We start from the raw sequence: 26,772 nt of genomic DNA, 5'->3' as shown, positions 1-26,772 counted from the left end.
CCGCCTCGTGTTTAAAAAAGATAACTTCTTGTGCTAAATGAGCTGACTGTAAAGGGCAGTTGACACCGATACCCACTTACTTAGATGGAATAAATCAAATGTGTCTATAATTTGACCTCTGTGGGTATATTTCACCTGGTTATTTCTTTTCAGAAAGGAAAACGGTGCATAGGACTTTTTCCCAAGATGATCGGTAAAATGAATTGTGAGTTGGGCTTCCGAGTGCAAATTGTGGAAAACAAACTTTGAGAGTTAGAGGTTTCTGTTCCTCCTTCTAACTTTTAACCGAGTTTGTGATGCATGAGATTGTCTACCCCAATTTTCATGTTCTATTACTAATCTCCTTTCCTTCATTATTTTGAATTTAAGCCCTGAATTTCCAGTTTAGAAATGTCATATTTTTCAAAGCTCATGCTTTATCATAATGAAGCAGAGCTCTCACATCAAAATGAATGTACTGCCACTTGACAGAGAAGTTAAAAGTGAAATTTCCAATAACTGTCTCATACCAAACATAACATGTCTTTTGATGTTGTTCTTTGAGCCTCACATTTTGAAATTGGGAACCTCAAAAAAAATTGCAGAATTTAAGAAAAAAATCATAGGGGGAAATGACCTTCTTAGGTCCAGGACTTTTCCCTTCCCTTACGTTTTAATGAGTTCAAGCTATAGGAACTCAAAGATATGCCTTTAAAAGTACTTTATGAAATGCTATGCTTACAAGTCAGACATTCTGTGGAATATTTTGCAATTCCCTTTGCATAAGCAGAAGTTTTAATCAACAAATTTTAGTCAATAAGAACACTTTCCACCACCATTTCCTATAATCAGGGGAAATCGTTTGATTTAGTAACTATATTAGTGTTTTCTACACAAGGAAATATATCATAATGACTTATAAGTAAGAGTTCCCATTTTCACTTAATATTTTACTTAATTTTAATGGACTATACTTAGTTTTTAAATGTTTGAAGGCCTACATTTAAAATATTTATCTTCTGACAAACAAAAAATTAGATGATATATATATATGTACATATATATACACATATATACATATATATATATATAATATCTTGGTTATTCTGCTGTTTTTTGCAATGTCTATTTGCAGAAATAAAATATTTTCAGGAGTGCTATTCATTTGCTCTGTTATAGAGAAGGGAGACTTTAAAAAAAAAGAATACAAACCTCCAAGGCACTTTCAAAAAATTCAGAGGTCAACCTGAGGAGCTCCCTTCTTCTTTCAAGCATGGAGACCAGGGCTGCCCATGCTTCACCCAGGGTGCTGGCCATGGCATCGTACACCTGACTCTGATCCTTATTCTCTTCAGCTGTCTTGTCCGCTTCCTGCAGGAGCTCCCATACCTGATCTTCCAAAGCCTAAGTCCAAGGAAAAAACAAGGTATAAGGCAGAGGACCAGTCAATGTAAAAATACAGCATCACATTTTAAACACTTGGATATTTGAAACTGTATGTGGTCTAGGACGGTCTAGAAGAGAATTTATAAACTCCAGCTGCTATGCAGGCAGGCAGATCAAGCAGGCAGGATGGAGCAGTGGAGATTATGGTAAACCAGGGAGCTTGCCAGGCTAAAGGCATTCACATCAATTGTTCAAACACTAGCGATGTATCAAAGGTGCACATCTACATTCCCAGGGGTACAGAATATTGTGTTAACCTCACATTAAAAAAAGAAAGCTGCCCAGCCTGTGTTGCTCAGTGGTTGAGCGTCAACTCATAAACCAGAAGGTCACATGACAGTTTTAAACATGTTGGTGCTTAAAATATGTAAGTAAAAACTGACATAACTATGAGGAGAAATAGACAAATCTACCATTATAGTTGGAGACTTCAACATTTCTCCATCAATAACTAAAATATCCAGCAAGCAGAAAATTATTAAGGATATAGATATAAACAACAGCCCCAGTCAAGTGAATATAACTGACATGTATAGACTACTATGTCCAACAACAGAGAAATAAATATTCTTCTCCAGCTCACGTGAAACATTTACTAAGATAGACTATCTGCTGATTTTTACCTAGGCTTTTTCAAAGGAATTTTACTTTTTTATTTATACCTTCCTATATGTTTTGAATTTTTTATGACAATATATTATTTTTATCATTGGAGGAAATATGATGTTCATTTTTGCAACTATGTAAAAAGAGACCTATTCAGAAAAACAAGAAGAAAAACATGTCATTGCTATACTAAATAGTGAACCCGAGTTATTTCCAATTAAAATTCTAAAACAGTTTTTTCCTTCCTTACACTTTCAAATTATATCCCAAAACATAAACACTTCAACTGTTTTATTATTCCCAGCTATTTGCTGTTTCTGTAAAAGGATCATATCCTCATACCTTCTAACATCAGACTTGTCCATGTGACTTGCTTAGACTAATGAAATGTAAACAGTTTTGTGTGCTACTTCTGAGCAGAAGTTTTAAGAACCGATGAGGATCCTATCATGAAGATATGCAAAACTGAATTGTAATTACCATGAAGCAAACATGTAATGTAAGAAATAAAATGACTATGAGCCACTGCTGTTGCGGGATTATTTGTTACCCTATGATTGCAAGATAGATTTACAAATGTAAAATCATTTGTTAGACATTAGACATTCAAGGTTCTCTTGTGCTTAACACAGAAGGAAAATAATTCATAATGCAACAAAACAAAATATCTAGACCAGAGCCTGACAATTTCATAGCTAACTCAAAAAGTCTCAGGCAGATTGTGTTGGACATGCCAATGAGTTCTTCAGAGACATCCACTAAATATGTGTCATCTCTGTTCTCTTTGGTCTTTAGGCTAAAACAAACTAATGATTGTCTAAATTGCCAAGAGAAATAGACCAAATGCATAGACTTTCTGGGTTTTTTAAAAATATATTTTCATTGATTTCAGAGAGGAAGGGAGAGGGAGAGAGATAGAAATATCAATGATGAGAAAGAATCATTGATTGGCTGCCTCCTGTACACCCCACTGGGGATCAAGCCCGCAACCCGGGCATGTGTCCTGACCAGGAATCAAACCTGGTTCATAGGTCAATGCTCAACCACTGAGCCACACCTGCCAGGTGCATTTTCTTTCTTATACAGCTATTTGAGAGCATGATATCTAGGCATTTCCTTCCTCTGTGACAAGCTTTAGGTTATCTTAAGAGCTGATTAATTGTGCATGTGTTTCACTTCATACTTTTTGTCAATGGAATAACTTAGCCTCAGTTTCCACATATGATAGCCTAAGAATATGTAAGGAGAAGAAAAAGATTTTATTAGGAGTTTTAATTTTAAGATATGTCATTTGTATGACAAAGACTGTAGTAAGAAATAAAATTAGGAGAACTTGATAATTCCATGCTGGAGATGTAGAAGAGAATAAGAAATAATAGGCAATGAATTCATTCTCGAGCAAAAAGCAAGTGAACACTTAACCTTTTAGTGATATTTTTCAGATTTGACATGGTGATAAAATAAATCTGAAGTTGGCTATTTCCATGGCTAATAAGGTTGTTTCTGGAATTATTTTTTACATAGAATTCTTTCAGCCCTCTTAAACACATATGACTTAGTTCTTCTTAATACTGTTCTTTTCCCACTTAAGTGACACTTTATAAATCAGTGATGCAGAGGTTTGGGGGGCAAGCAGCTTGGAGGACTACAATACTGGCTTCCAATATTTCCCATGACCTCCAATATGAACTGCAAAATGTTCTATTCTCTGGAATTCCAAGGCCAGAACATGATTGCAGAACCCTCTGGGTTTAATTTGGTACAAGTTGCACTTTCTTGGAGATTTTCAAGAAAACCAGCAGACATTTTGCTTTAAGTACTGGCAGAGAACAGCTCTAACTTCTCTTGGAATTTAGATTACTCTTGGGGTGCTGGGACCAGAGGCCAAGTGCAGTTCAATGTTCCCCAGGGCCAATCCAACACCATCTGAAATACTGGAAGAGAGAGGAATTCAAACAGAGTGAACTAGGCAGGATTCTTAGAGCAGGAATATTTCTCAGCCAATCCAAAATCTCAGCATAATGATCAATTGAAGTATATTTCTGTGAGATTCCTGAAATGGAGCATGATCTGACTCCAAAACCAAAATACAGCATCTGGGTGTTCTGTATACAACACGTGGGTCTCTGTGATATGTCTTCAGCTTTGATAAAGGTGTTTGGAAGGCTTTTAGTTCTTTAAGTGTTCCATTGTCTATGGTTGGCCATGTATCATGTCACCCTATTGGTCAGGCCTTCCCTTCTGAATCTGGTGTCCTACATATGCTGCCTGCACTGAGGAAATACTGTTCTGTTTTATTGCCCATTGCTGAGCCCCCAACGAGATTAGCTCTTTCTCCCCACCACCACCACAAGTAATAAGATATCATCATTTAGATAGCCTGAAACACAAATGCAAGTCATGTACTAATGGGAGGGCTAGAGGGCATAAGACCCCATACATGCTCAAAAAAATGATTTCAAGTCTGTAAAGGAAACACAAAAACATAAATTCTGTCTTGCTCAGATTTATGGCTCCAACACCTATCACTGGTTTTCAACAATAAATGCCCTGAAACGAGTGTTTGAAAACATGTTGAGGCATTTTTAGTTGTGACAATGTGTTTGTGTGGCTTGTGGGGGAGGGGTCTGATGAAGGATTGTCCCACCAAACAGCAACCCTACTGAGAAACACAGACTGCACTGCACATAGTAGGGGCTCAATAAATGTTTGTGGTCGAACATGGGGAAGAGGTCTAAGAGGTTTCTTTCTCTTGAAAATCATTTAGTTTTATTTCACAGGCCGTTAGAGGAGAGTTGAAAGGCCAATTGTTTCCATCTGACATCATCTTCAGGAAGCCTCCTAACAAACCACAACGCAGCACCATCCCGGAGCAGCAGCACTCCGTTCCTTTTGGAACAAACCTTTCCGTCGTTATTAGAAAAAGTTTTCTGGGACTGGACCAAAATTTGCCTCCTCATTCTCCAGATTGCAACACATCCCAGCGTTCTAATTGTGAAAAACTCCCTGACAACATCCTACACATCTTCTATCTCTCTTACTTCTTATTTAAGAGTCCTGAAGAGTTCCTTTAAAAGTGCATAGGATTTACATACTATAAAAATTAAAAGCAGCAAGCCGGAGGATATGATTTTGAACAGTTGAAGCGAGCCTGGTGCTTCACTCCATCTCTTCCAACTGCCTCTCTCAGTTGCTGTCAGCTATAGATGGAGTTATTGTCTAAATGGAGGGAAGAAGCTCTTCCAGCTTAAAGACTATAAAAAATCATTAGGCCAAAAGGTGAATTAATATCTGAAAATATATCTAAAAGAGGAGAAATCTCCTTTTGACATGTCTTATTTATCACTGCAGTCATAATACTTCAATACAAGTAGTATTTGTATAGTGCTTTACAATTAAAATTTTTTATGATCACCAGAGTATTTATAACATCCTCAATCAACAGGCACCTGTAGAAACTATTTCACTTAAATGGAAAGGGTGCTTTCTGTCCTCCATTGAAGCTAAAACCAAACTACCATTTGTTCAAATACAATAATAACCTCAATGACTCTGATGGTTCAGAGAAGGTAACATCTAATGGAATCTGAAGTTATTCAAGAAGGTAGTCATTCATCCATGCTCTCATTCATTCAGCAAGAATTGTTCAATCATCTCTTAAATGGTACAAATTGTGTTAATATATATAAAACATTGAGAAGAGGTACATCTAGTTATGATTGTGTTGTTTTCCTTTCTTTCTTAACACTCATCCACTTCTCATACCTGAATGGCTTCCATCCCCACCATCCTACTGAAATACATATTCTTGTATTCGTCACAATGACCTCATATTTGTCAAGGCCAACAGCCCTCATTTAATCACTTCTTTGTGATTAATTCTGTTATGTGCTCCTTAAATTTTTCCCCTTTCATTTGCTTTTAGTACACTCTGCTTTTCCTCCTGTACTTCGGCTCTCTTTCACAGATGCACTTTCTCTGCCTATTTTTAAATGTCTAGTTGTTCCAGGAGACAATTGTCTTTGCTTTTTTTCTTCTTACTTAACAAGTGAGTGTCAGGGGAAGGGCTGAGGAAACTATATCAAAACCAACTGTGTGACTTTTTCAAACTATATTTAGCTTCTTCCACAAGTTCTAATGTGGTCCTGGGGACAGAGGGCAAGGACCCCAACGTTTGAATGGACTATCACAATGAGCCACTACTACTGATTAGATTGTCTCCATATAATACATGGGAGGGTGGAGTGCAGAAGAAAGAGTAAGCATCATAGTTCCACACCTCTTTCCAAGTGAATGAATACTTTTTTCAATGGCTTCCCATGGATTTTAAGATAAAATTCAAAGTGCAAGCACAGTAAGATACTCAGTGCTTGATTCCCTTTCTAATCTTACTTTTCTCTGCTCATTCCCTTACACTGCTCTCCAGCCTTCTGAAATTCTTGCGGTTCCCTGACACTCACACAGTCTAACCTTTATGCTACAACCCAGAATGCTCTTCTTTCTTGCCTCACACCCTTCCCACTCCCTCCTGTGCCTCACCTATACCCAAATAATTCCTTATCATCCTTCAAGACACTGTTCAGGGGTTAACTCTTTTAACAAGACTTCCCTTACCCTCATCCTCTATGGGTCTTGGGTATTTGTCCCTCTAAAATGCCTTTCACTATCATAGCAATTGTTTTCTGATTATGAAAATAATGTCAGTTCATAATTTCATATTAAAAATGGAGGAAATTTTTAAAATAAAAATTTCCTACAATTCCAATGGCCAGAGATAACCACCATCATTATTCACATGGTTTTACATAAACACACACACACACACACACACACACACACACACACACAGAATCACATGGCAGTGATTCTCAACCTTTTTCATCTCATGGCACATATAAACTAGTTACTAAAATTTTGTGCCATGTTAGAGAGATTTTGGAAAATGAAGATTCCTGGGTCCCACTTCAAAGGATTCTGATTCAATATATGTGAAGTAAAATAACTGGAAATCTCTGTTTCTTTAAAAAAATCTCACTTGATTCTGATGTATAACCACCTTCCCACACATCATTCTTCTAGGGGATGGTAAACAAGACATCTATCCATGGGTGAGTATTAGGGCTTTTAAAAACCAATCTATTGCTACCTATAGGCTTATCAGGGTGTCTGAAAATTTCTCCCTATGGTAATTCTTCTAATGTAGGCATTTTCTCTATAAAGTTCTGATAACAGTGCATAAAAAAGGTCACTCCCTGCCTAACACTTGTCAGTGACTATTCATCAGACATAAGATAAAAAGAAACCTCCTTTCTGTTGCATACTTGGCCCTCCAGGACCTAGTCACTGCCTACCTGTCCATCTTATCTTTCTCATGACCCTTTTCCCAAACCCCTCTCCCTAGCCCATGGTCCAACCATACAAAACTACTTACTGCTGTCTCAATGCTCCACACTGGGTCATTCCTGGGACTTGGTATGTGCTTTTCCTACTGCTCAGGTTATCTACCTATCCTTATATCCCTGGCAAATAATCTTAGAAAGAATTCCCTGATTCCTTCCTACACTGTCCTTTTCTCTATAACTATATTTTATATGTTTTTCTGCTGAAGCCCCTCCAAATATATGGGGCTTCCTTGTTTAAATACCCATCCTGTGTAATGACTTATATGTAAATAATTTAATACTGGAAAGAGAAAGCAAATACAGAACAATGTTAACAATTAGTAAATCTAGGTAAAAGATTTCTGTATGTTTGAAATATTTCAAAATGCAAAATTCCCCCAAACTGGCCCACCTTCATAGAAGATTCTTGCGTGTAGGAACCATGCCATATGCATCTCTGCATTGCCCACATCTAATTCAGTACCTGCTTCATTAACTATTGAGTGAATCAGTGAGAGGGAAGCTTTTACCTAGTGGAAAACAGGTTGAATTTCAGCTGAGGTTGGAAGGTGGGGGATGGCATCATGGTGAAGGATAAGGACTAGAATAGGCTGGGCTTTATAAACGGCTGATGGAAGCTGTGTTTTTAAAAGGTAGCAAGTGCTATACATGGTGAGTTGGGGTGAACTGGCTCCAAAGCAAATCTTGAGTATAACTTATACCTCTATGTCAGCACCAGCACTTCAAGAATTATTTTGGATTGGGGGTTGGGGAGGTTTACCACATAGATAAAAATGTATCAGTCTATTCATTTGGAATTTCAATTTTCATACAGCAGAAATCCGTTTAAGTTGTAATTATCAAACTTTCAATGTTATCCAGATATTTTGAACTTTTAAATAATGACATCAAAACTAAATGCCTACCAGTGGCCTATTAGTCCAACTCTCCCACATCTTACTTGATTTGCAGCTAAATAGTTGACCTTTGCAAAAAATAATAATCACTCTGGTCCTATCTTTTGACAGTGTTAACCTTGTTAAGGAGCCACATCATTCCATTGTAAACTGGAGAAACCCATCTTACCAATGAGCTTCCACTTCCTATTCATGACTTTCTGTGTGAGGTGGGTGGTCACCCCCGCTTTCTGTCCCTGAAGAGTTAAACACACTGGGTTCCCACCTCTCTGGCCTTCTCTAAACCCTTTAGACCTTCAATCCCCGCCACCTGCTTTGAAATATAATACAGGCCCCCCTTCACCTTGGTGCCATCCTTAAATGTGAAGAAAGTGGCAGTTGGGTTACACAAAATATCACAAAGAAAAGTTAGACACTGTCTGAGATGCAAAAAAAATCATTCAATATATTTTCAAAGTCTAAAGAAAAAAAATAAATTTCTTATCCTTTGAGGGGAAAAGGACATTTTCAGACTTAAAAAAAAAAATCTGTTCTCAGATTGAAGAAACCTCAGGGCAGTCACCAAATAAAACATTGAGATTAATTGATAGAAACGGTAATAATGCAGGGGTTTTTAAGCTTGTTGCTAAACAGAGCAAGATGGAATGCCCAGTTTACAGGGTAAGGAGACTTCATGTTGACAATGAGATATGGGGCTTCTAAGATGAGCCATCCATAAAAAATGGCTTGCCTCAGGACTCGGTCAAGGCCAGCTTAATTTAAGTTTTCCTCTCCCACTTGGTTAGTTATTAAACTCAGGAAAGTATTTTGGAATTGGATCTGAGAAAAAGACACTCTGGCAAACATCATAAAGTTGGTTATTTAAAGAGATGCTAAAAGGCACTCCTTTCCCTTTGGGCCCCAAAAGAATAGGAAACCAAAGATATTTTGTGATACTTGAAAAATGCACTCTGTCTTTTTAAGTGTAGCTTTGAAATCGCTGGTTTTAAGTATAGCATATTTTATGGACATTACACCACCTCGACTGCCATGCAGAGCACGAAAAGGATTATGGATTTTCTCTTCAGTGGAGCATTAAATGGTCCCCTGAATAGCAATTTTCCAAAAGAGCAAATATCTGTGGTATAGGCTGCATATGTTTTCCCAACACTGCAGAGTCTACCTGTAACACAGACTGTGAGATACAGGTAGAGTCTCCAGTTCATAGAAATAATCTCAGGTTTACCACTAAACTGAAGACAATTTAGGATACTTGAAAGCAATGAATGAAAATTTTAGAAGCTTTGGAAAATAGTAGTTAAGTAATATTATTTTTGTTAGTTCTCTTTCACATAACACCACAAATCTGTTTTGGTTTTTGCTGCTCTTTTTAACTGGAATACTTTGCACTTTTTTTTTTTTTTTTTTTTTTTGCCTATCCCAAACCTGCTAGCCTTCACGTCCAATTCCAGAGCCGCTTGTCTCCATGACACCCTTCTATTCACCGCAGCCAAAAAGCAGTTTCTCCTTCCTCTGTATTCCTTTCTCACTTTATTTCCACCTTTCTAATGTGGATGTTATATTTCACTGCATAACACAATTGTGAATGAGCAAGTTTTAAATTAGGTGGATGATTAGCTAGACGAGAGCAAGGACTAGCTTATCCAGTTTCATATGCCCTTCAGGATAGTATGATATTTATTGTTTTAAAGTTATTTGAGATAAATTAACTGAAAAAAGTAATAGCAAAAGAAGTAAAATCAAGTGCTTTAAAATCCATATTTGGAGATGGTCATTAAATTTTTTTCCTGATAATAATTCCTTGAGAGCAAATATCCAGTTTCCATAGATCATAAGGTCCCAAAAGCAAGACCATACCCTTCTCCCTTTGGCCTCTCGTGGCTCTAAGTTCAGGTCTTTGTGCTTTTTCCATGTTTTGGGTGATTTAAAAATATAACTGTGTCCTCTGGGCCAATGTTACAAGTCTACATGGCTCTGTCTACTTATCGTTAGAAGACAAAAGTCTATTTGGATCATAACACTTAATACTCCCAAATATTTCTGTCATCTTATGGGTCTCCCTAGAGAATCCAGGAATCATTAAAATATATTCACAGTCTATATTAGTAATAAATAAAGCACTTTATATATTTTTTAAAATACTAAATAACATTTACTTCATATATGCAGAACATTAATGATGAGAGAGAATCACTCATTAGAAAGACCTATTAATACCAAAGCATCACTACTGTACTCTTAGATTGCTCAATACCACACTTTGTTTAGGGATTGTGTCGGGAGGGGCATACTAACTAATCTAAAGGGGTAGCAGAATGAGATCTTGGTGGTGAAGGAATTTTCCATATGTTGACGGCAGAGGTGGTTACATTAATCTACACATTATAAAATGACACAGAGCTGTGCACATACATTGTACCAATATCAAATTCCTGGTTTTCATATTACATCATAATTGTATAGGTTATAACCATTGGAAGAAACTGAGCAAAAGGTACACAAATCCTTTGTGAACAAACTTTGCAGTCTCCTATGAATCTAAAATTATTTCTAAACATATTTTAAAAATTAAAAATAAATAAAAATAAAATCTTATAACTAAGTTAAACTGAATGGAACGCAATGATAAGAAGCATATACTGGGACTCTTCTGGGCATCTGGGATTATATTGTTGCCCCATATTTACTTTTTATGCTACTTTGCATGTTATCTGTCTTCCTCAGTAGATTGTAAGTTTCAAGAGGGCAATGACTTTTGTCTTTTTTCTTCACTGTTGAATCCCAAGAGTTTAGATCAATGTTTACATATATAATGTATTCAATAAAAATCTGGTGAATGAAACAAGACAGCAGAACACTGCTTTTCCATGTATAGGCAATAATTTATTATAATACATGAATTATACTCAGTCTCAGATTCTGATTATGAGAATTCTAAAAATCATACCAAAACACCTTTTTCTCTATCTTAATCTTGAGTTTTATTTATCCAAGTAATTGTAAGCACAAACTTACTCTAACTGCTGCTTTTGTAAGTTCTAAGTAAACAAATAAAAATATGCCTTGTTAGCCTTGAAGTATTCAACTTGACTCTGTAAAACACAAAAGTGATTTTAAAAATATAAAGTTCTATTGTATTTTTAAAATAATAATATTCACTTTAAAAAGTTGAAAACTATAGTTCAAATTCATCAATATAGCTCTTAGTATACTTCACAGTAATAGGAAAATCATGTATAAAAATAAGACAAGAGAAAACAACTTTGTGATCATCTATACCAGTGGTTGGCAAACTGCAGCTCGCGAGCCACATATGGTTCTTTGGCCCCTTGAGTGTGGCTCTTCCACAAAATACTGAATTCTGCACATAGGCCATGAAGTTTCAATCGCACTGTACATGCGCGCCTGCACATGGTATTTTGTGGAAGAGCCACACTCAAGGGGCCAAAGAGCCGCATGTGGCTCGCATGTGGCTCACCAGCTGCAGTTTTGCTGACCACTGATCTATACTAATAAAAGGGTAATATGCTAATTAGGGTGGACATCTTCCGGACGTCCATCCCAATGTTCATCCGGACAAAGCCACAGCGGCTGCGAGGCCCAGCTCAGGCAGCTGTAGGCTCAGGCAGCCTTGAGCCCTGGCAGCTGCGAGGCCCGAGGCTCACGGCAGCCGTGGGCTCAGGTAGCCATGAGCCCTGGTGGCTGCGAGGCCCAGGGGTCAGGCCTCAAAGCCACTACAGCCAGCAGTGGCAGCAGCAGCAGGGTGATGAGGTCAGAGCCTTCCCCTGATCAGCCCAATCACCTGCCCCCATTTTACACTTTTAAAAAGCGTGTAGCTTAGGTGTCAATCAAGGATGAGAAAGCTTTTAGGACCAAAAGAATCCCAAGCAGATCCCATGAGTAAAATGTAGCAGATGGAAAGATTCCTGCTTCACTATTTTTATTTGAATGAAGAACAATTTATTGATAATTTGAAAGAATGATTCTCTAATGGTGGAATTGGGGACATAGAAACTGCCTGGATGGGAAGGTCATGGACACATGAGGGCAAAAGCACACTCCAAGTGTCACCCAAATCACAGCAGCAGTGGGCCCTGCCACTTACTAACTGTGTGAACTCTGAGTCTCATTTTTCACATCTAGAAAATGGGCATATTAAGAGTCTGTCTTTATAAAGATGAAGTAAGAAGATGTAAAGTGCTGAGTACATTGCCTAGCCCCTATTCCATCTTCCATAAATGTTAGCAACTATTAGCACTGTCATCATCAGTAATGATAACCAAGATATCCTATATAATAAAACGGTAATATGCAAATTGACCCTAACAGTGGAACAACTGGTCGCTATGACACATACTGACCACCAGGGGGCAGATGCTCAATGCAGGAGCTGCCCTCTGGTGGTCAGTGTGCTCCCACAGGGGGAGCTCCACTCAGCCACAAGCCGGCCTGACGCCTGTGAGCACAGCGGTAGCGGCAGAAGCCTCTCCCGCCTCCTTGGCAGCGCTAAGGATGTCTAACTGCGGCTTAGTGAGCCTAAGCCATCAGTCGGACATCCCCTGAGGGCTCCCAGGATTCCAGAGGGATGTCTGACTCCAGCTTAGTCCCGATCCCCTGGGGAACGAGCCTAAGCTGGCAGGTAAACATCCTCTGAGGGGTCCTGGACTGCAAGAGGGTGCAGGCCGGGCTGAGGGACCCCCCACCCCCACCCCAAGTGCACAAATTTTTATGCACCGGGCCTCTAGTAAGATAATGAATACTTAAGACATTACATACTTCCTTTTTCAGGCATTTTATGTCTTTATTCCACTATCAAAATAGGTTATACTCTCTTGTGTAAACCATACCTATTTTACTTAATTTTTAGTTCAGTCATACAGTAAGGAAGCAAAATGACTCTCTGGTTTAAAATCTTTTTCTGATGCAAGCAAAACAAACACCCATCACCTAATTCTGGCTATGAAAACCAAACTGCACATGCCTGTTTGATGGTGTTATTACCCTTCCCTCTTTGTATGGGCTGCCCCTAATCCTAACTCACACACAAATAACAGAACGAGATTTCTGGTTGGCTTCCAGTTTGAAATACAAGCTGCAGCTAATGGGTTGCTGGAGCCTGGGGGGTCACAGCTGTCCTAAGTGGAAATAGCCTCTCACTGAAAGCGAGACCACAGCCCTCACCTGATGAAGAATGTTTGTGTCAACTCTAACATTCAGGGGTTCAGTGCTGAAACCAAGTTAGTAAACTATCAGATGGTTCTCTTGTCGCTAGGGAATGGCATTAACATAAGCAATGATAGAAAAGGACAAAACTAAAAAAACCAACTTGAAAAACTCTGACATTGTATTGATTCAATTTTGATTAAAACAAAAAATAAGCATTTGGAGGGTTAATTTTCAAATCAGAGCCATTTACTAATGGGCCAGAAAATCTGTTCACCATGGAAATGTTGGAACTACCTTTACCTTTCATACAACTTAGTCCTTTATGATTAAATGTAAATAAAATCAGATATTTTCTTTTCCTCAATTTACTGCAAAACAATGGTTGTTCAAAAAATTTTCTTTTATGTGGATCCAACAAATGATAGTATTTTAAAACAGCATTTAAGTGCACCCAAAAAGCTCTAAAAAACTTATTTGTTATAAATGTACCTTCTTAATTTTTCCTTCTTGGGTATTTCATATAAATGACCCTTCCATGTCTGCTCTGTGAAATGAAGTAAATAATGCAATTACAAATAGTCCACAGGTACATGGGATTATATTACTCTTGGTGCTTTCTGTTGTTTGAGAGAGTTGTCTGTACCCTGGGATTTGTTTAGACTTCACTACCTCTCCCTCAATGTCAGTGGCCTTTTATGTGACTGAAAAAAACAGAGTCCTGGAGGCCTATCAAAAACGCCATTGTGTTTTACTGGAGAACTTGAACTCTACTATGCTTCCGGGGGGGGGGGGGGGGGGGAACAACAAAGAAAATGACACATTCCCTAAGACTTGATAAAAGCAAGAACCTGGGGAATTTTGTACCAAACAGAAGGATAAATAAATATGAGTATTAAACTAACATTTGCTCATAGGAGGAAGCCAGCGACTTCTTGACTTGAAGAGTTTGCGCACTTCCTGATGCCAGAGACTTCCCACACTGCTTACTTCCACAGCCCCTATTCAAGGTTGACCTTAAATGCCACCTTCTCCATGAAACAACTCCAGCTAATTAATTTATCTTGTCCCCTGAACTTGCTTATAGTACTTTCACTATCAATGTCTTTCATCTGGGAACTTAATTAATCATCTAGGGCTTAGTATTGTGATTTCACTGTTATTTAATTACTTCATGGGTCTACCATGGTCATTTTCCCCCTATGTTGTTATACATTATAAATTTCTGGAGGCCAAAAATGTCTCTTACATTTGCTTTGTGTCTTCCCACTCCCCAATGCCAAGCACGGAGCCAGGAACAGAGCAGGCAGGGGATCCAGCCTAGGAGAGTAGAGCTACCCTGAAGCTATCGCGACTTGGTTCCTGCAAATCCTGCAAGATCCATGGCTATGATCAGGAATTCCTGAGAGATCCTTTCCATCAGATAAGGAGTGGGTTTTACCTTCTTGTGACTCTCCCGAATAAGTGGGATGTTACAGTACAGCTAATAGCTGAAGGGCATTTTAGTGTGCTGAGCGCAGGCATGGCACAGAGGCACACTGCTGGAGTTGGGGTCTCAGCTCCTCTGCTTCCCAGCTCTGTGGCACATGACTGTGTGCGCAGTAATCCTCATTTGTCAAATGGGGATTTAAAATAATAGTAGCTAACTACCATTCAGCACTTTGTGGGAAACCCTGTTCTAAATTTTTTGAGTATTCTAACTCATTGAATCCTCACACCCCATTTTTTTTTATTATTACCCATTTATTCTTATCCCATTTTACAGGTGAAGAAACGGAGACAGAGGGAGGAGTGCCTTTTCTAGAATTGTACACCTAAACAGCAACACTGGGATTCACATCCAGGCAGGCAGAACTTACTGGCTTAACTTCCACAGTGCATTGTCTCTCATAAAATTTACCTGACATGGTTATTTTCAGGATTAAACAAATTCATACATTTAAATTTTTAAAAGTAGCTGATATATAGCAAGCACTCAATGAAAGTCCATTGTATTATGTTTATACGTATGTCATGATGTAGGCTCCAAAACTCTTACAACTAAAATTTATTCAGGTAATAACTTAACATGTGCCAGCACAATCTCTGCCCAGAGGGAAGCTTACACTCTTAGGAGAACTATGTAGAGAAATAAAAATATTAAGTAAGTCAATGTTAAAAGCAACACTAACTGATGACTAAGAGCCCATTAGAGCTGCAGAGGGGCACCCCACCCAGAGTCTTATCTCTTAGGGGTCTAGAAAACTTCTTTGAATCCACACGCTAAACACATTATATAGGCTGCATTTGAATAAGCACCATATCAGAGTGTGTGACTGTGCTTATATAATGAGGTGCTGATTGAGAAGCCCAGTGGAGACAAATGGAGAGAGATGGGGCCAAAGCTAAGGGACGTTTCCCGGAAGAGGGGGACTCAGCATTCCAAAACTCGGATATCAATAATTCACTCAGAAACGTATCCTCCAGCTCAGTTAAAAGAAGAATAATGACATAAATCAGAAAAACTAATAGTATGAATAATTTATCAGTTCCACCGTGTTCTCTTAGGAGCCCAATTTCTGTACATTAATAATTAAGTCTTCTTAAAACCCTGAGAACTAGAAGAGTGAGCAAGAAGAGTGAGGTATGTTAATACCATTAAATCATCCCTAGTTCATTTTTTTTACCCATTTTTATTTTGCATGTTTATTTTGTTACTGCACCAACATGAAAGATTCCTGCAATTAAGTAATGGATATATGTGTTAATTCATTCATTCTACTAACATTTATTGAACAGATCATCCAAGCACAGTGCTAGGCCCTAGGGATAGAAACATTCTTATGCCAGCCAGGATGAGAACTACCTTCACAATCTAATGCAGAAGATGAAAATGAAACATATATGGGTTTTCTGAGAGACAGATACTAGAGTAGATATAGATAGGCTATGCATTACAGAGGCAACTCAGAGGAGGACTGGTCAGTAGCATATATGGGGAGCATTGAGAAGGTGCAGAGAGTAATAGTAACTTCTTCACTGTCAAATCTGAAGGCAGATTCCTCAAACACCTGCTGCTTCAACACTATTCAATACTCTGTCTTGACATTTCCTTTTCTATAAACTTTGTGATGAAACCCTGAATATTTTTACCTCTAACTTCCCATGTCCCTTTCTTTCCCAAATCCATGATGACCCTTCTGTTCAAGTCTCTTAATGTGTTTTTGTTGTTGTTGTTGTTAATCTTCACCCAAGGATATGTTTTTCCCCTTGATTTTTAGAGAGAGTGGAAGGGAGGGGGAGAGACAGAGAGAGAGAGAAACATGTGAGAGAAACACATTGATTGGTTGCCTCCCACACATGCCCCAACTGGGGCTGGGGATCGAGCCTGTGACTAAAGTACATGTGCATGCCCTTGACTGGAATCGAACTGAGCCCCTTCAGTCTGCAGGCTGACATTCTAACCACTGGCTAGGGCTTAATGAGGTTCTTTAATGGTAATTGGTTTTTTTGGTTTGGACCAGAGCTTCTTATTTCTTACTGTGCATCAAAATTACTGCAAAGTCCTTTAAAAAATGTACACATGTCCCAGCCTTCCCCTGACTCTTTGGTTTAGGGTCTGGATATATGAGTCCTGTGTTTTCTTTTCAAGCTCCCAGGGGATTCTTAGGCCAGCCAGGAGAACTACCTTCTTTCCTCTGAGTGTTCCAAGTGGAGAGCGTTCATTTTTACATTATTCCCTCTCATTGGGTTCCTGAACTGGCTACAGTTCTGGGCCTGGAAACAGCATCAGCCCGAGAACCCTGGAGCAGGAAGTCAGCATCCCAGACCTCTCTACCCATTATAAATGAGGTCAATTCTACTGCAGCCACTTGATCTCAAAGCTGCATCACACTCCTCTTGTCCTTGGTCACTTGTGTAGGACCGTCAGGTCTTCTATCCTTTTTTTAAATCCTCTCACTGCACCCCTTCCTTCCAAACTTCACAACTGTATTTTTTTATTTTTTTTAAATATATTTTTTATTGATTTTTTACAGAGAGGAAGGGTGAGAGATAGAAACATCGATGAGAGAAAAACATCGATCAGCTGCCCCCTGCACTCCCTCTACTGGGGATGTACCCGCAACCTAGGTACATGCCCTTGACCAGAATCAAACCTGGGACCCTTCAGTCCACAGGCCAACGCTCTATCCACTGAGCCAAACCAGTTAGGGCCACAACTGTATTGTATGAAAATACAGATTCATAGTAAATAAACTCTTCACTAATTCTCACACTCCACTACTTAAATGAAGGTTGCTCACTTTCCCTAACCCATCCTAACAAAAGCTTCTTTCTCAATCAGCATCACTCTCTTGCTTCAGTCAAATTTATTAGAGGAATGGATGATCAATGAACAACAAGTTAATTATATATAAAGTTATTAATGAAATAATACTTCCAGAATTCACAACCAGGCAACTCACCATTTAATTACTACCTTCTGCTGCCAGTTTTTCAAATTATATTAATACAAAGTCTTTTTTTTCATTATTATAAATGTTTATGTAATTCATTTGTTTTAAATAAATTACTTTTTCAAGTAACATTAATTGCAATAATACCAAACACATGCACAAATATGTTTACACAAATATTTTTTATAAATATTACACTAGGAAAAATATTTCTACTCCTGGGACAGTATCTAATATCACCACTTTACATATTAATTGTCTTCAAAATTTTGCTATTAAAAATATTTTGGCCTAGTTTCTTTCATTTCTTATTTGGCCCCCCCTCCCCAAATCTCATCTCATAATTGTCCTTTTCAGGTCCTACATAAATTTGCTTGGTTATAAGCAGACTTCTGAGCTAAAAATAAAAATAAACAAACTATTTACATTCCCTGAAGATTTAGTCTTCTTTAGTCTTTAAATCTGCTGCTGTTCAATATGGTAGCCACTAGCCATTTGAAATGTGGCCAGTTCAAACTGCAATATGCTATAAAGTACATACTGGATTTTAAAGAGTTAGTACAAAAATTAAAAATATCTCAATATTTTTTATAATGATCACATGTTAAATGATATATTTTAGATATACTGGGATAAATTGAGCATATTTTCAATTAATTCATTTTTATTTTTAATCTTCCTATTGGATGAGTTTTGGTAATTTGTTGCTTTCAAAGAATTGGCTCATTTCATCTAAGTTGTTCAATTTATGTGCATAGAGTTATTCATAGTTTCCCATATTCAATTTTTAATGAGGTTTATATAATATTTTTAATAGGTTATATAGTGATGCCCCATCTTCCATACCTAATACTACCAATTTTTGTCTTCTCTCATTTTTCCTTTCTCAGTTTGACTAGAGGCTTATCTATTTTATTGATATTTTCATTTTTCTATTGTCAATTTTATTGATTTCTGCTTTTCTCTTTTTTTTTCCTTCATTCTGCTTGCTTTGGTTTTAATTTTCTCTTATTTTTCTAGTTTCTTAGGGTTGAAACTTAGATTGTTGACTTGAGGCAGTTATGCTTTTCTAATGTAAGTACTTAATGCTCTGACATTTATATGGGGCTATTAGAAAATTTAAAATTACATGTGACTTGCATTTGTGGTTTGCATATATTTCTATTTATTGTTGCTTTGAGAAGTATAATACATTAGCAAAGTGTCTTCTTTCCAACACATTAATAAATGTTTAATAGGAAATGGGATCAGTGAATCAAAGAATGTCAGGCTCTCAGGAAGCTGTCAGCAGTAGCCTTGGGTGGTTTGGGTTTCTCTAGTCCTAATTATGAAAGAAGTTGGGATATGTTTTGAGCTGAAACTGTTTTTAAAAAAGACGGGGCCACATGGGACCAGTTTATTGCAGTTAACTACATAGCTCTCTATATTTTTTGTCTATTTTTTCATAAAGAAAATTAAAACACACAAACCCAATGGGGAGCATTTAAATTTTTAAAAGATCACATCTTGCCCTAGCTGGTTTGGCTCAGTGGATGGAGCGTCAGCCTGCGGATCGAAAGGTTCCAGGTTCGATTCTGGTCAAGGGCACATGCCCAGGTTGTGGGCTCGAACCCCAGTGGGGGGCATGCAGGAGGCAGCCAATCAATGATTCTCTCATCATTGATGTTTCTATCTCTCTCTCCTTCTCCTCTCTGAAATAAAGTAAAAATATATTAAAAAAATAAAAAAATTACATCTTATGAAATAAAATTTGAGAGCTTGTGGTTCTTGAGTTCCCAGAATACTGAGTAATTAAGATTTTTTTTAAGAAAATTAGATCCCCATCTGTATAATCTAAGTTAAGAAGCTGAAGGGTGAGACAGCTCTCACCTTTCTGTCTTCTCATTTCCCTGGCTTGACTGAATATAATTTGTACCATGGAGCAGGGTCCTGGGGTTTTAGTTCCTCACCCTGCTGTGCACTTCCCACCACGGTGTCTGTGGGACCAAGCAGTGGGGAGAAGCGAGGGGAGAAAAGAGCAATGTGAATTCCTCACAAGCTCTGAGATTATCGTTCCTCTGGTCAGAGAGAGGTTTCCCTCTGTCAGGTTTAGGCACCTGCTTAGCTGCCTCCACGTCACCATCACGGCCACCTTCAGGGGACTGCCTGGGCTGAGGCAGAGAGAATAGAAAAACAAAAAGCAAAGCCAGAGGCAGGGTATCTATTCCCTTTTGACCCATGGAATTCCTCTTTCTATTGCTCAGACCGGAAGAGAAGACTTTAGTGGAGCTTTTTCTGTCCACATCTGGTACGTTCCTCAGGGGGTCAACCTGCCATTGAATCCAAGCTGGGCAACATTGGACAGAGAAAAAACAACACTGCTGGCCCGGCTGGTATTTAGAATTCTGATCTCTGTCCCTAATCTGCCTGCTAGGCTCTACTACTTTAGAGTGTCCTCAGCAAACACATTCTGTCAGGGTTTATATTAGCATTTATTTTAGTGTGTGTTTTTTTCCTTTCTTTTTTTTCTTTTTTTATTTTGTCTTTGTTTGTTCTTATATCTTTGCATTTAATGGAGACTGGGTGGAAGGTGTTAAATCCATCTTGCCTAGAACTGGAACTAGTATTCAATTTTTTAAGACAATTTTTTTAAAGACAAAAATTCTAATCTCCCTCAGGATGTGGTAGGAGGGAGATGGAGGAGTTAGGTAATTTGGAGGACAGAGCTAACCACGAACCCAAATAAGTTTGCCTTATTCTCCTGAGGACTGATAATTAGATGAATTTGTCATGAGAATGATACAGCCATGTCACTTGAAAATCTCTTGAGATTGACACATTAATCCATTAAAAGATATCTAAGACAAAGTCTACAGTTTGGAAAAGATGGGTTCTGCTCAAGCTAATTAGGTAGATGTCACAGCGTACTTCAAACAAACAAAACAAAACCAAAACATTGCCTCTTTTTCATTGAAGTGCAATACACACTTACTAAGTGTAATGACACATAGACACAGATAACAGTATGGTGACAGCCAGAGGGGAAGGGGGTGAGGGGAAGTAGAAGCGGATAAAGGGGGGATAAATGGGCTTGGAAACAGACTTGACCTTGGGTGGTGAACACACAATGCAGTTTGCAGATGATGTTTTATTGAGTTGTACTCTTGAAACCTGTATATTTTTATTAAGAAATGTCACACCAATAAATTCAATTTAAAAAAAAGAATGGGAGTGAAGGTGAGTGGGTCCTGTGCAACCTTCTTCCCCCAGCCACCCCTCATTTATATTTCTTTAACTGTCAGTCCAATCTCAGACCAAGACCTTTTGTCATAACTAATAAGATGTATGGGTTCTACTTTCAGTAGAAAATGTTTGTTTATGGATTTATACTTTAAAGAAGAATCATTTTCTAAATAAACAATTAATATCTTGGAGGCTATAGGCCTATGATCTCAAAAATGTTAATTGGGATCCTAGCTTTTGACCCAGGTTTCAAATAGGAATGTGTTTGGTAACAAATAACATAAAGCCCAACCAACTTGCTTAAACACCTAAGAATTGGTCTATGTCACAACAAGAAGCTGGGGGCTCAGCATAATCATAAACAATCATAAACCATCAGCTTATAAATGTATCCTCCTATTGTTTTGTTTCCAGTTAGGTTATTCTATTTAAAACAAAACAAAACATGTGGGCCCAGGCTGGTTTGGCCCAGTGGATAGAGCACCAACCTGCAGACCAAAGGGTCCCAGGTTTGATTCTGGTCAAGGTTACAGGCTGCCCCCTGGCCCTGACCCTGGTCAGGGCTCGTGCAGGAGGCAACAAATCAACACAATCGACGTGTTTCTCCCACATCAATGTTTCTCTCTGTCTTTTCCTCTCTCTACCACTCTCCCTAATAATCAACGGAAAAAAATATCCTTGGATGAGGATTAACAACAACAAAAAACATGTGAAAATATGCTCAATATCATAGCAAAGCATCTTCATATCTATATCCTCACAGTAATGTTTGATGCTGTGGAAGATTATACTAAGCCTCAGGCTTCTTGTTGCGACATAGACAAACTCTTGGGTGGTTAAGCCAGTATTGGTTGGGCTTTATGTTATTTGTCACCAAATAAACACCAAGTAAACAGCCATCATAGCTGTTGCCTTCCGTTCCATTTATCTATTGCTGTGTAATAAGCTGTTGCATATTCTAATGACCTAAAACAACAATTATACATTTTGCTCATGATTCTAGATTTGGGAAGAGCTCAGTGGGGAAGAACTGTCTCTGCCTCACACAGGTCAGCTGGGAAACTCAACCAGGCCTGGAGAATCCACTTCCAAGATGGGTCAATAGCTCACTCACATGACCAGCAGGTTGGATAGCTGGCAGCCAGGATCTCAGGCAGGGCTGTTGTTGGGAGTTTTTTCCACATGGGTCTCTGTACAGAGGTTCTGCTGTTTCATAGTTGTGAGAAGATTATTTTTGTTTTTTAATGGAAAAAGCTCTCCATTTTAAAAAGACTAAAAGGGCCCTAGCTGGTTTGGCTCAGTGGATAGAGCGTCGGCCTGCGGACTGAAGGGTCTCAGGTTCGATTCTGGTCGAGGGCACATGCCTGGGTTGTGGGTTCAATCCGCAGTAGGGGGTGTGCAGGAGGCAGCCAATCAATGATTCTCTCTCATCATTGATTTCTTTCTCTCTTCCTGTTCCTTCCTCTCTGAAATCAATAAAAAAAATATTTTTTAAAAAATAAAAAGACTAAAAGGGAAATTAAATTGCCCACTAGTTTCCACTCTCCCAAGAGCCCTGTATAGTTCGTATCTTATCTCAGTGACCTTCTTCAAAATGATCAGTGAAAAATACGGCAGGCACTTTACATGTATAGAACACTAACGTGCAGAGCCCTTTGAACCACACACAGATCAATTATGTGTTGCAATCTGGAAGGTGCCAATTAATCTCTCCTCTTTCCCCTCAAGATTCTGTAAAATAGACACCAATGTCAGATAGGGACCAAAACATCTGTTCCTATTACTAAGGCTGGACTGGAGGGTGGGGTTGATTTTGACTTTCTACTTCTTCCTCCCTAAAATCTAGTGCTTGGGACCTGCCTGTGGAGAGTGTTAGGTCGGAGGTGCCCTGGGTGAGTGGAATTGTGGACTGCTTCTGCAGAAGCAGAGAGGGTAGAAAACTGTAGCCCACGGGTAGTCAGGGTCTGCTTGAGCCCTGAGGCTGGCTTTCCCTGGCAGCCACTTCCCCTAGTCTCACTGATCAGGTAACACAGCCCCCTCACTCCTTCAGGGAAGAGAAAGGGAGAAGAAGAGATGGGTGAAAGCATCTTCCCCAACATTTCTGAGAGAACAGGATTTTCTAATTTGTGGGTCTATAGGAAAACAGGGATAGAGAGAAAATGGATCTATATGAAGCAAACATTTAGGGTAAACACCGCTATGAAACAGATCATGTAAAAGGGTTTATTCCTCTTCTAATACTGTCCTAGGGGTTCTATCACATTCACAATACCCATACCATAAAATTTTCTCTAATATATAAGTTCAAGTCATACAGTTTTACTTTATTAAAAGACATTCCTAAAAGACATTATCAAGAAAGTGAAAAGACAACTTACAGAATGGGAGAAAATATTGGTTAATCCTACATCTGATAAGAGAATAATATCCAAAAGTTATAAAGAACTCTTACAACTCAACAACACACAAAAAAAAAACCAACCCGATTAAAAACTGTGCAAAGGACTTGAATAGACATTTCTTCAAAGAAGATATATAATTGTCCAGTAAGCACAGAATATGCTTAACATCATTAGTCATCAGGGAAATAACAACTCAAACCACCCTGAGATACTACTTCACACCTAGAAGGATGGCTATAATAAAAACAAACAAACAAACCCCAGAATATAATAAGTTTTGGAAAGGATATGAATAAATTGAAACACTTGTATATTGCCGGTAGGAATGTAATATGATACAGCTGCTGTGGAAAACATTTTGGTGTTTCCCCAAATAGGTAAGCAGAGAAATGCCATATCACCCTGCAATTCCAGGTATATAACCCAAAGAATTAAAAACAGACACACAAACAGGTACTTGTATGCCAATGTTCACTGTAGCATTTTACAATAGCTGAAAAGTGGAAACAACCCAGGTGTCCATCAGCATCATGGTGGATAAACAAATGTGGTCTATGTCCACACTGTGGAATGTTATTCATTCATTAAAAAGTAATGAAGTTCTGAAATATGCTACAACATGGATGAACCTTGAAAACATCATAGACTAAGTGAAATAAGCCAGACACACACACACACAAAAAACAAGTATTATGATTCCATTTCGCTGAAGTACTTAAAATAGACAAATTCATAGAGGCAGGAAGTACATTAGAGATTACTAGGGAAGGGAGGAATGGGAGTCATTGCTCATTAGGTTCAAAGTGTTTGAGGTAATGAAAAAGTTTGGGTAATAGATAGTAATGATTTTTGCACACAATTGTGAATGTAATTAATGCCACTGCATTGTACACTTAAAAAATTGTTGAAATGGAAAATTTTATATTATATATACAGGGTATCCCAAAAACATGTATACACACTTTAATAGCTGATAGCAGACTAAGCTTTGAACAAAGGAAATTCATCCTAAAATGCTACCAGAAGTTTGAAAACGCAGTTGATATACAAACACTGCCTTTATAATTATTCAAAGTGTGTATACATTTTGCAGGGAACACAGCGTCTCCCAAAAATGTATACACACTTTAACAGCTGATAACTCACTTAATTTTCACCCCTTTTCGGGTTTAACTGATTTCAAACAATGGGTGAAGCCAGACTAAGCTTTAAACAAAGAAAATTGATCTACTAGACTTTTATTATGGGAATATATCAAAGACAAAGTTTATGGTACAAAACCAGCAACAGTCTATGAATTGAGGGCACACAAATATCGGAAAAAAATGATTCTTGTTATTTGCAATTCAATTGCTTTGCGTTATCAGCAGTGCCTGGACCAGAATGGCCATCAGTTTGAAAACAGGTGTTGACCAAAAAAATTATTCATTTCTGTAGATTCTTTTAAATTTTGAAAAGGAACTGTATGTTAATAAACACTGACTTTATAATCATTTAAAGTGTGTATACATTTCTAGGGACACCCTATAATTTAGCACAATAAAAATTTTAAACAATGAATTCTTAGTAAAAACTCCAGTTTATAACAGGAAACCACACTATTCCTTATTTAAGGCAAGTTTTAATAAGACTTTTATCTTTACTACCATATAGTTTGACTATTCCTTTCTAGCTACGTAACCAGAAATAGGACAAAAATAAGCATTCATTAGCTCAGAGATTTAGTCAGAATCAGAGAACCAAGAGATGTGTTAGTCAAGTCAGAGGTGAAATATTTTAGTGTTTTATATTCTAAAGGGTCATTTTTCACTGAAAGTCACATTATCTACAAATATACATAACTGTATACATACATATTCATATATCTACAAATACAGAGCCAGTGCCAGAGGCTTTCTTGGTTCTTATCGTTGAAATTCCTCTGGAGAGGAAGAACTTTCTCAACAACATCCCTGAGGTATTTCCAACTCCTCTTTCCCTCCTTGAATCGCCTGAGGATGCAATGTCATAGTGGCCACAGGCAGATCTTCTTTACCTGGCGTACATCCCTCTTCTCTTTCCCAAATTCCTTCTTTCTCATTATAAACAATTCAAGTGTGGTCTGGGAATCTAGGTGCCCTTGGGAGTTAATGCTTTTCGCACGTTATTACGTTTTCCCCACTGAATATTTTTTCCCTGGATACTCCATTGGAGTTAAGTGCACCACTGTAAGGGAAATAAGATCTCTGGGGGATAGATAGACATTATCAACATTAGAAACACTCAAAAAAATTCAGTGTTTCCAGAATTTTTTCCTTTAGTCTAAATTACTAGGTTTTGAGATGATTTTTCAATGGAATGGAGAAAATAGCTTTTCTATCAAATTAAACATGCAAATTATACCAATATATTAATTATTAACAGAACAATTATACCACCTTTTTAAAGGCAACAGGCACTTTCATACATCATTGCATTTCTCCACAAAATTTCCTTTTCAGTTGTTTGAAGATAACTATTATTACGGTAATTTTTCAAAGAAAAAACCTGAACCCAGAGAGGCTAACTGCTTTGCTTAAATCCGAGTGGACTCAGCACTGAATTCCTACACCCTCCCAATACTCGTAACCTTGCACTTCTTTATAATTAGAACAAATTGCAGGAAGAAACAGACTGGAGTGAACATTAAACATTAAATATTATTGGCTTATTGAACTACTAATGCCCCATCATTTAAAAAGCTCATATTAAAACTAAGTTGGGTCCAACAACTTTCTGTTATAGGTTAAGGTTGTGCCTACCCTGGCAGCATAATAACTAGTAAATTGGTTGATCTGTTCATTTTCAAAAGTGAATTCACACTCACATTTTTTGTTCTTTAAAAAAATCTTTTATCATCAAATCTGGAACAGATTCCAGACCCTTTAACTTTGTCAAAACCAGTAATATTGGAAAATGATGCTACTATTTCAAATTTCTTTGGGATGGAGGGTTGGGTTGACAGTGGTGTGTGGGGTAGGCAACGGTATGCGAGATGAACATTAAGAGGTCATTGGCTAAAGGCCCATGTGAAGTAAAAAACCCTTTTCACTTGAGATCTTGTGTTCCTAAACCCACATGCAAAGAGGGAGTATGTTCCCACAGTCCCATGATACATTATGGTAAGATATACAATCACTATGAAGTTTCCATCATCTCACAGATAAAAAGCCTGGAATCCAGAAGGCTAGTCCATTGCCAG

General features: G+C 38.0%; 1 protein-coding gene across 2 annotated transcripts in view; it reads right to left on the bottom strand.

The window, feature by feature from the left end:
- The window catches only part of CCDC141 (coiled-coil domain containing 141), a 164,205-nt gene that overhangs the window by 125,729 nt on the left and 11,704 nt on the right, over positions 1 to 26,772 (bottom strand). For both annotated transcript variants that reach the window (XM_023744442.1, XM_006083054.3), the window contains one exon: positions 1,192 to 1,383. In XM_023744442.1, the coding sequence (XP_023600210.1) occupies positions 1,192 to 1,383 (192 nt within the window). The remainder of the gene's footprint in view (positions 1 to 1,191; positions 1,384 to 26,772) is intronic.

The sequence above is a fragment of the Myotis lucifugus genome, unplaced genomic scaffold (genome assembly GCF_000147115.1).
Source record: "Myotis lucifugus unplaced genomic scaffold, Myoluc2.0 scaffold_5, whole genome shotgun sequence".
Classification (NCBI taxonomy): domain Eukaryota; kingdom Metazoa; phylum Chordata; class Mammalia; order Chiroptera; family Vespertilionidae; genus Myotis; species Myotis lucifugus.
This window is presented reverse-complemented; position numbering and strand designations above follow the sequence as displayed.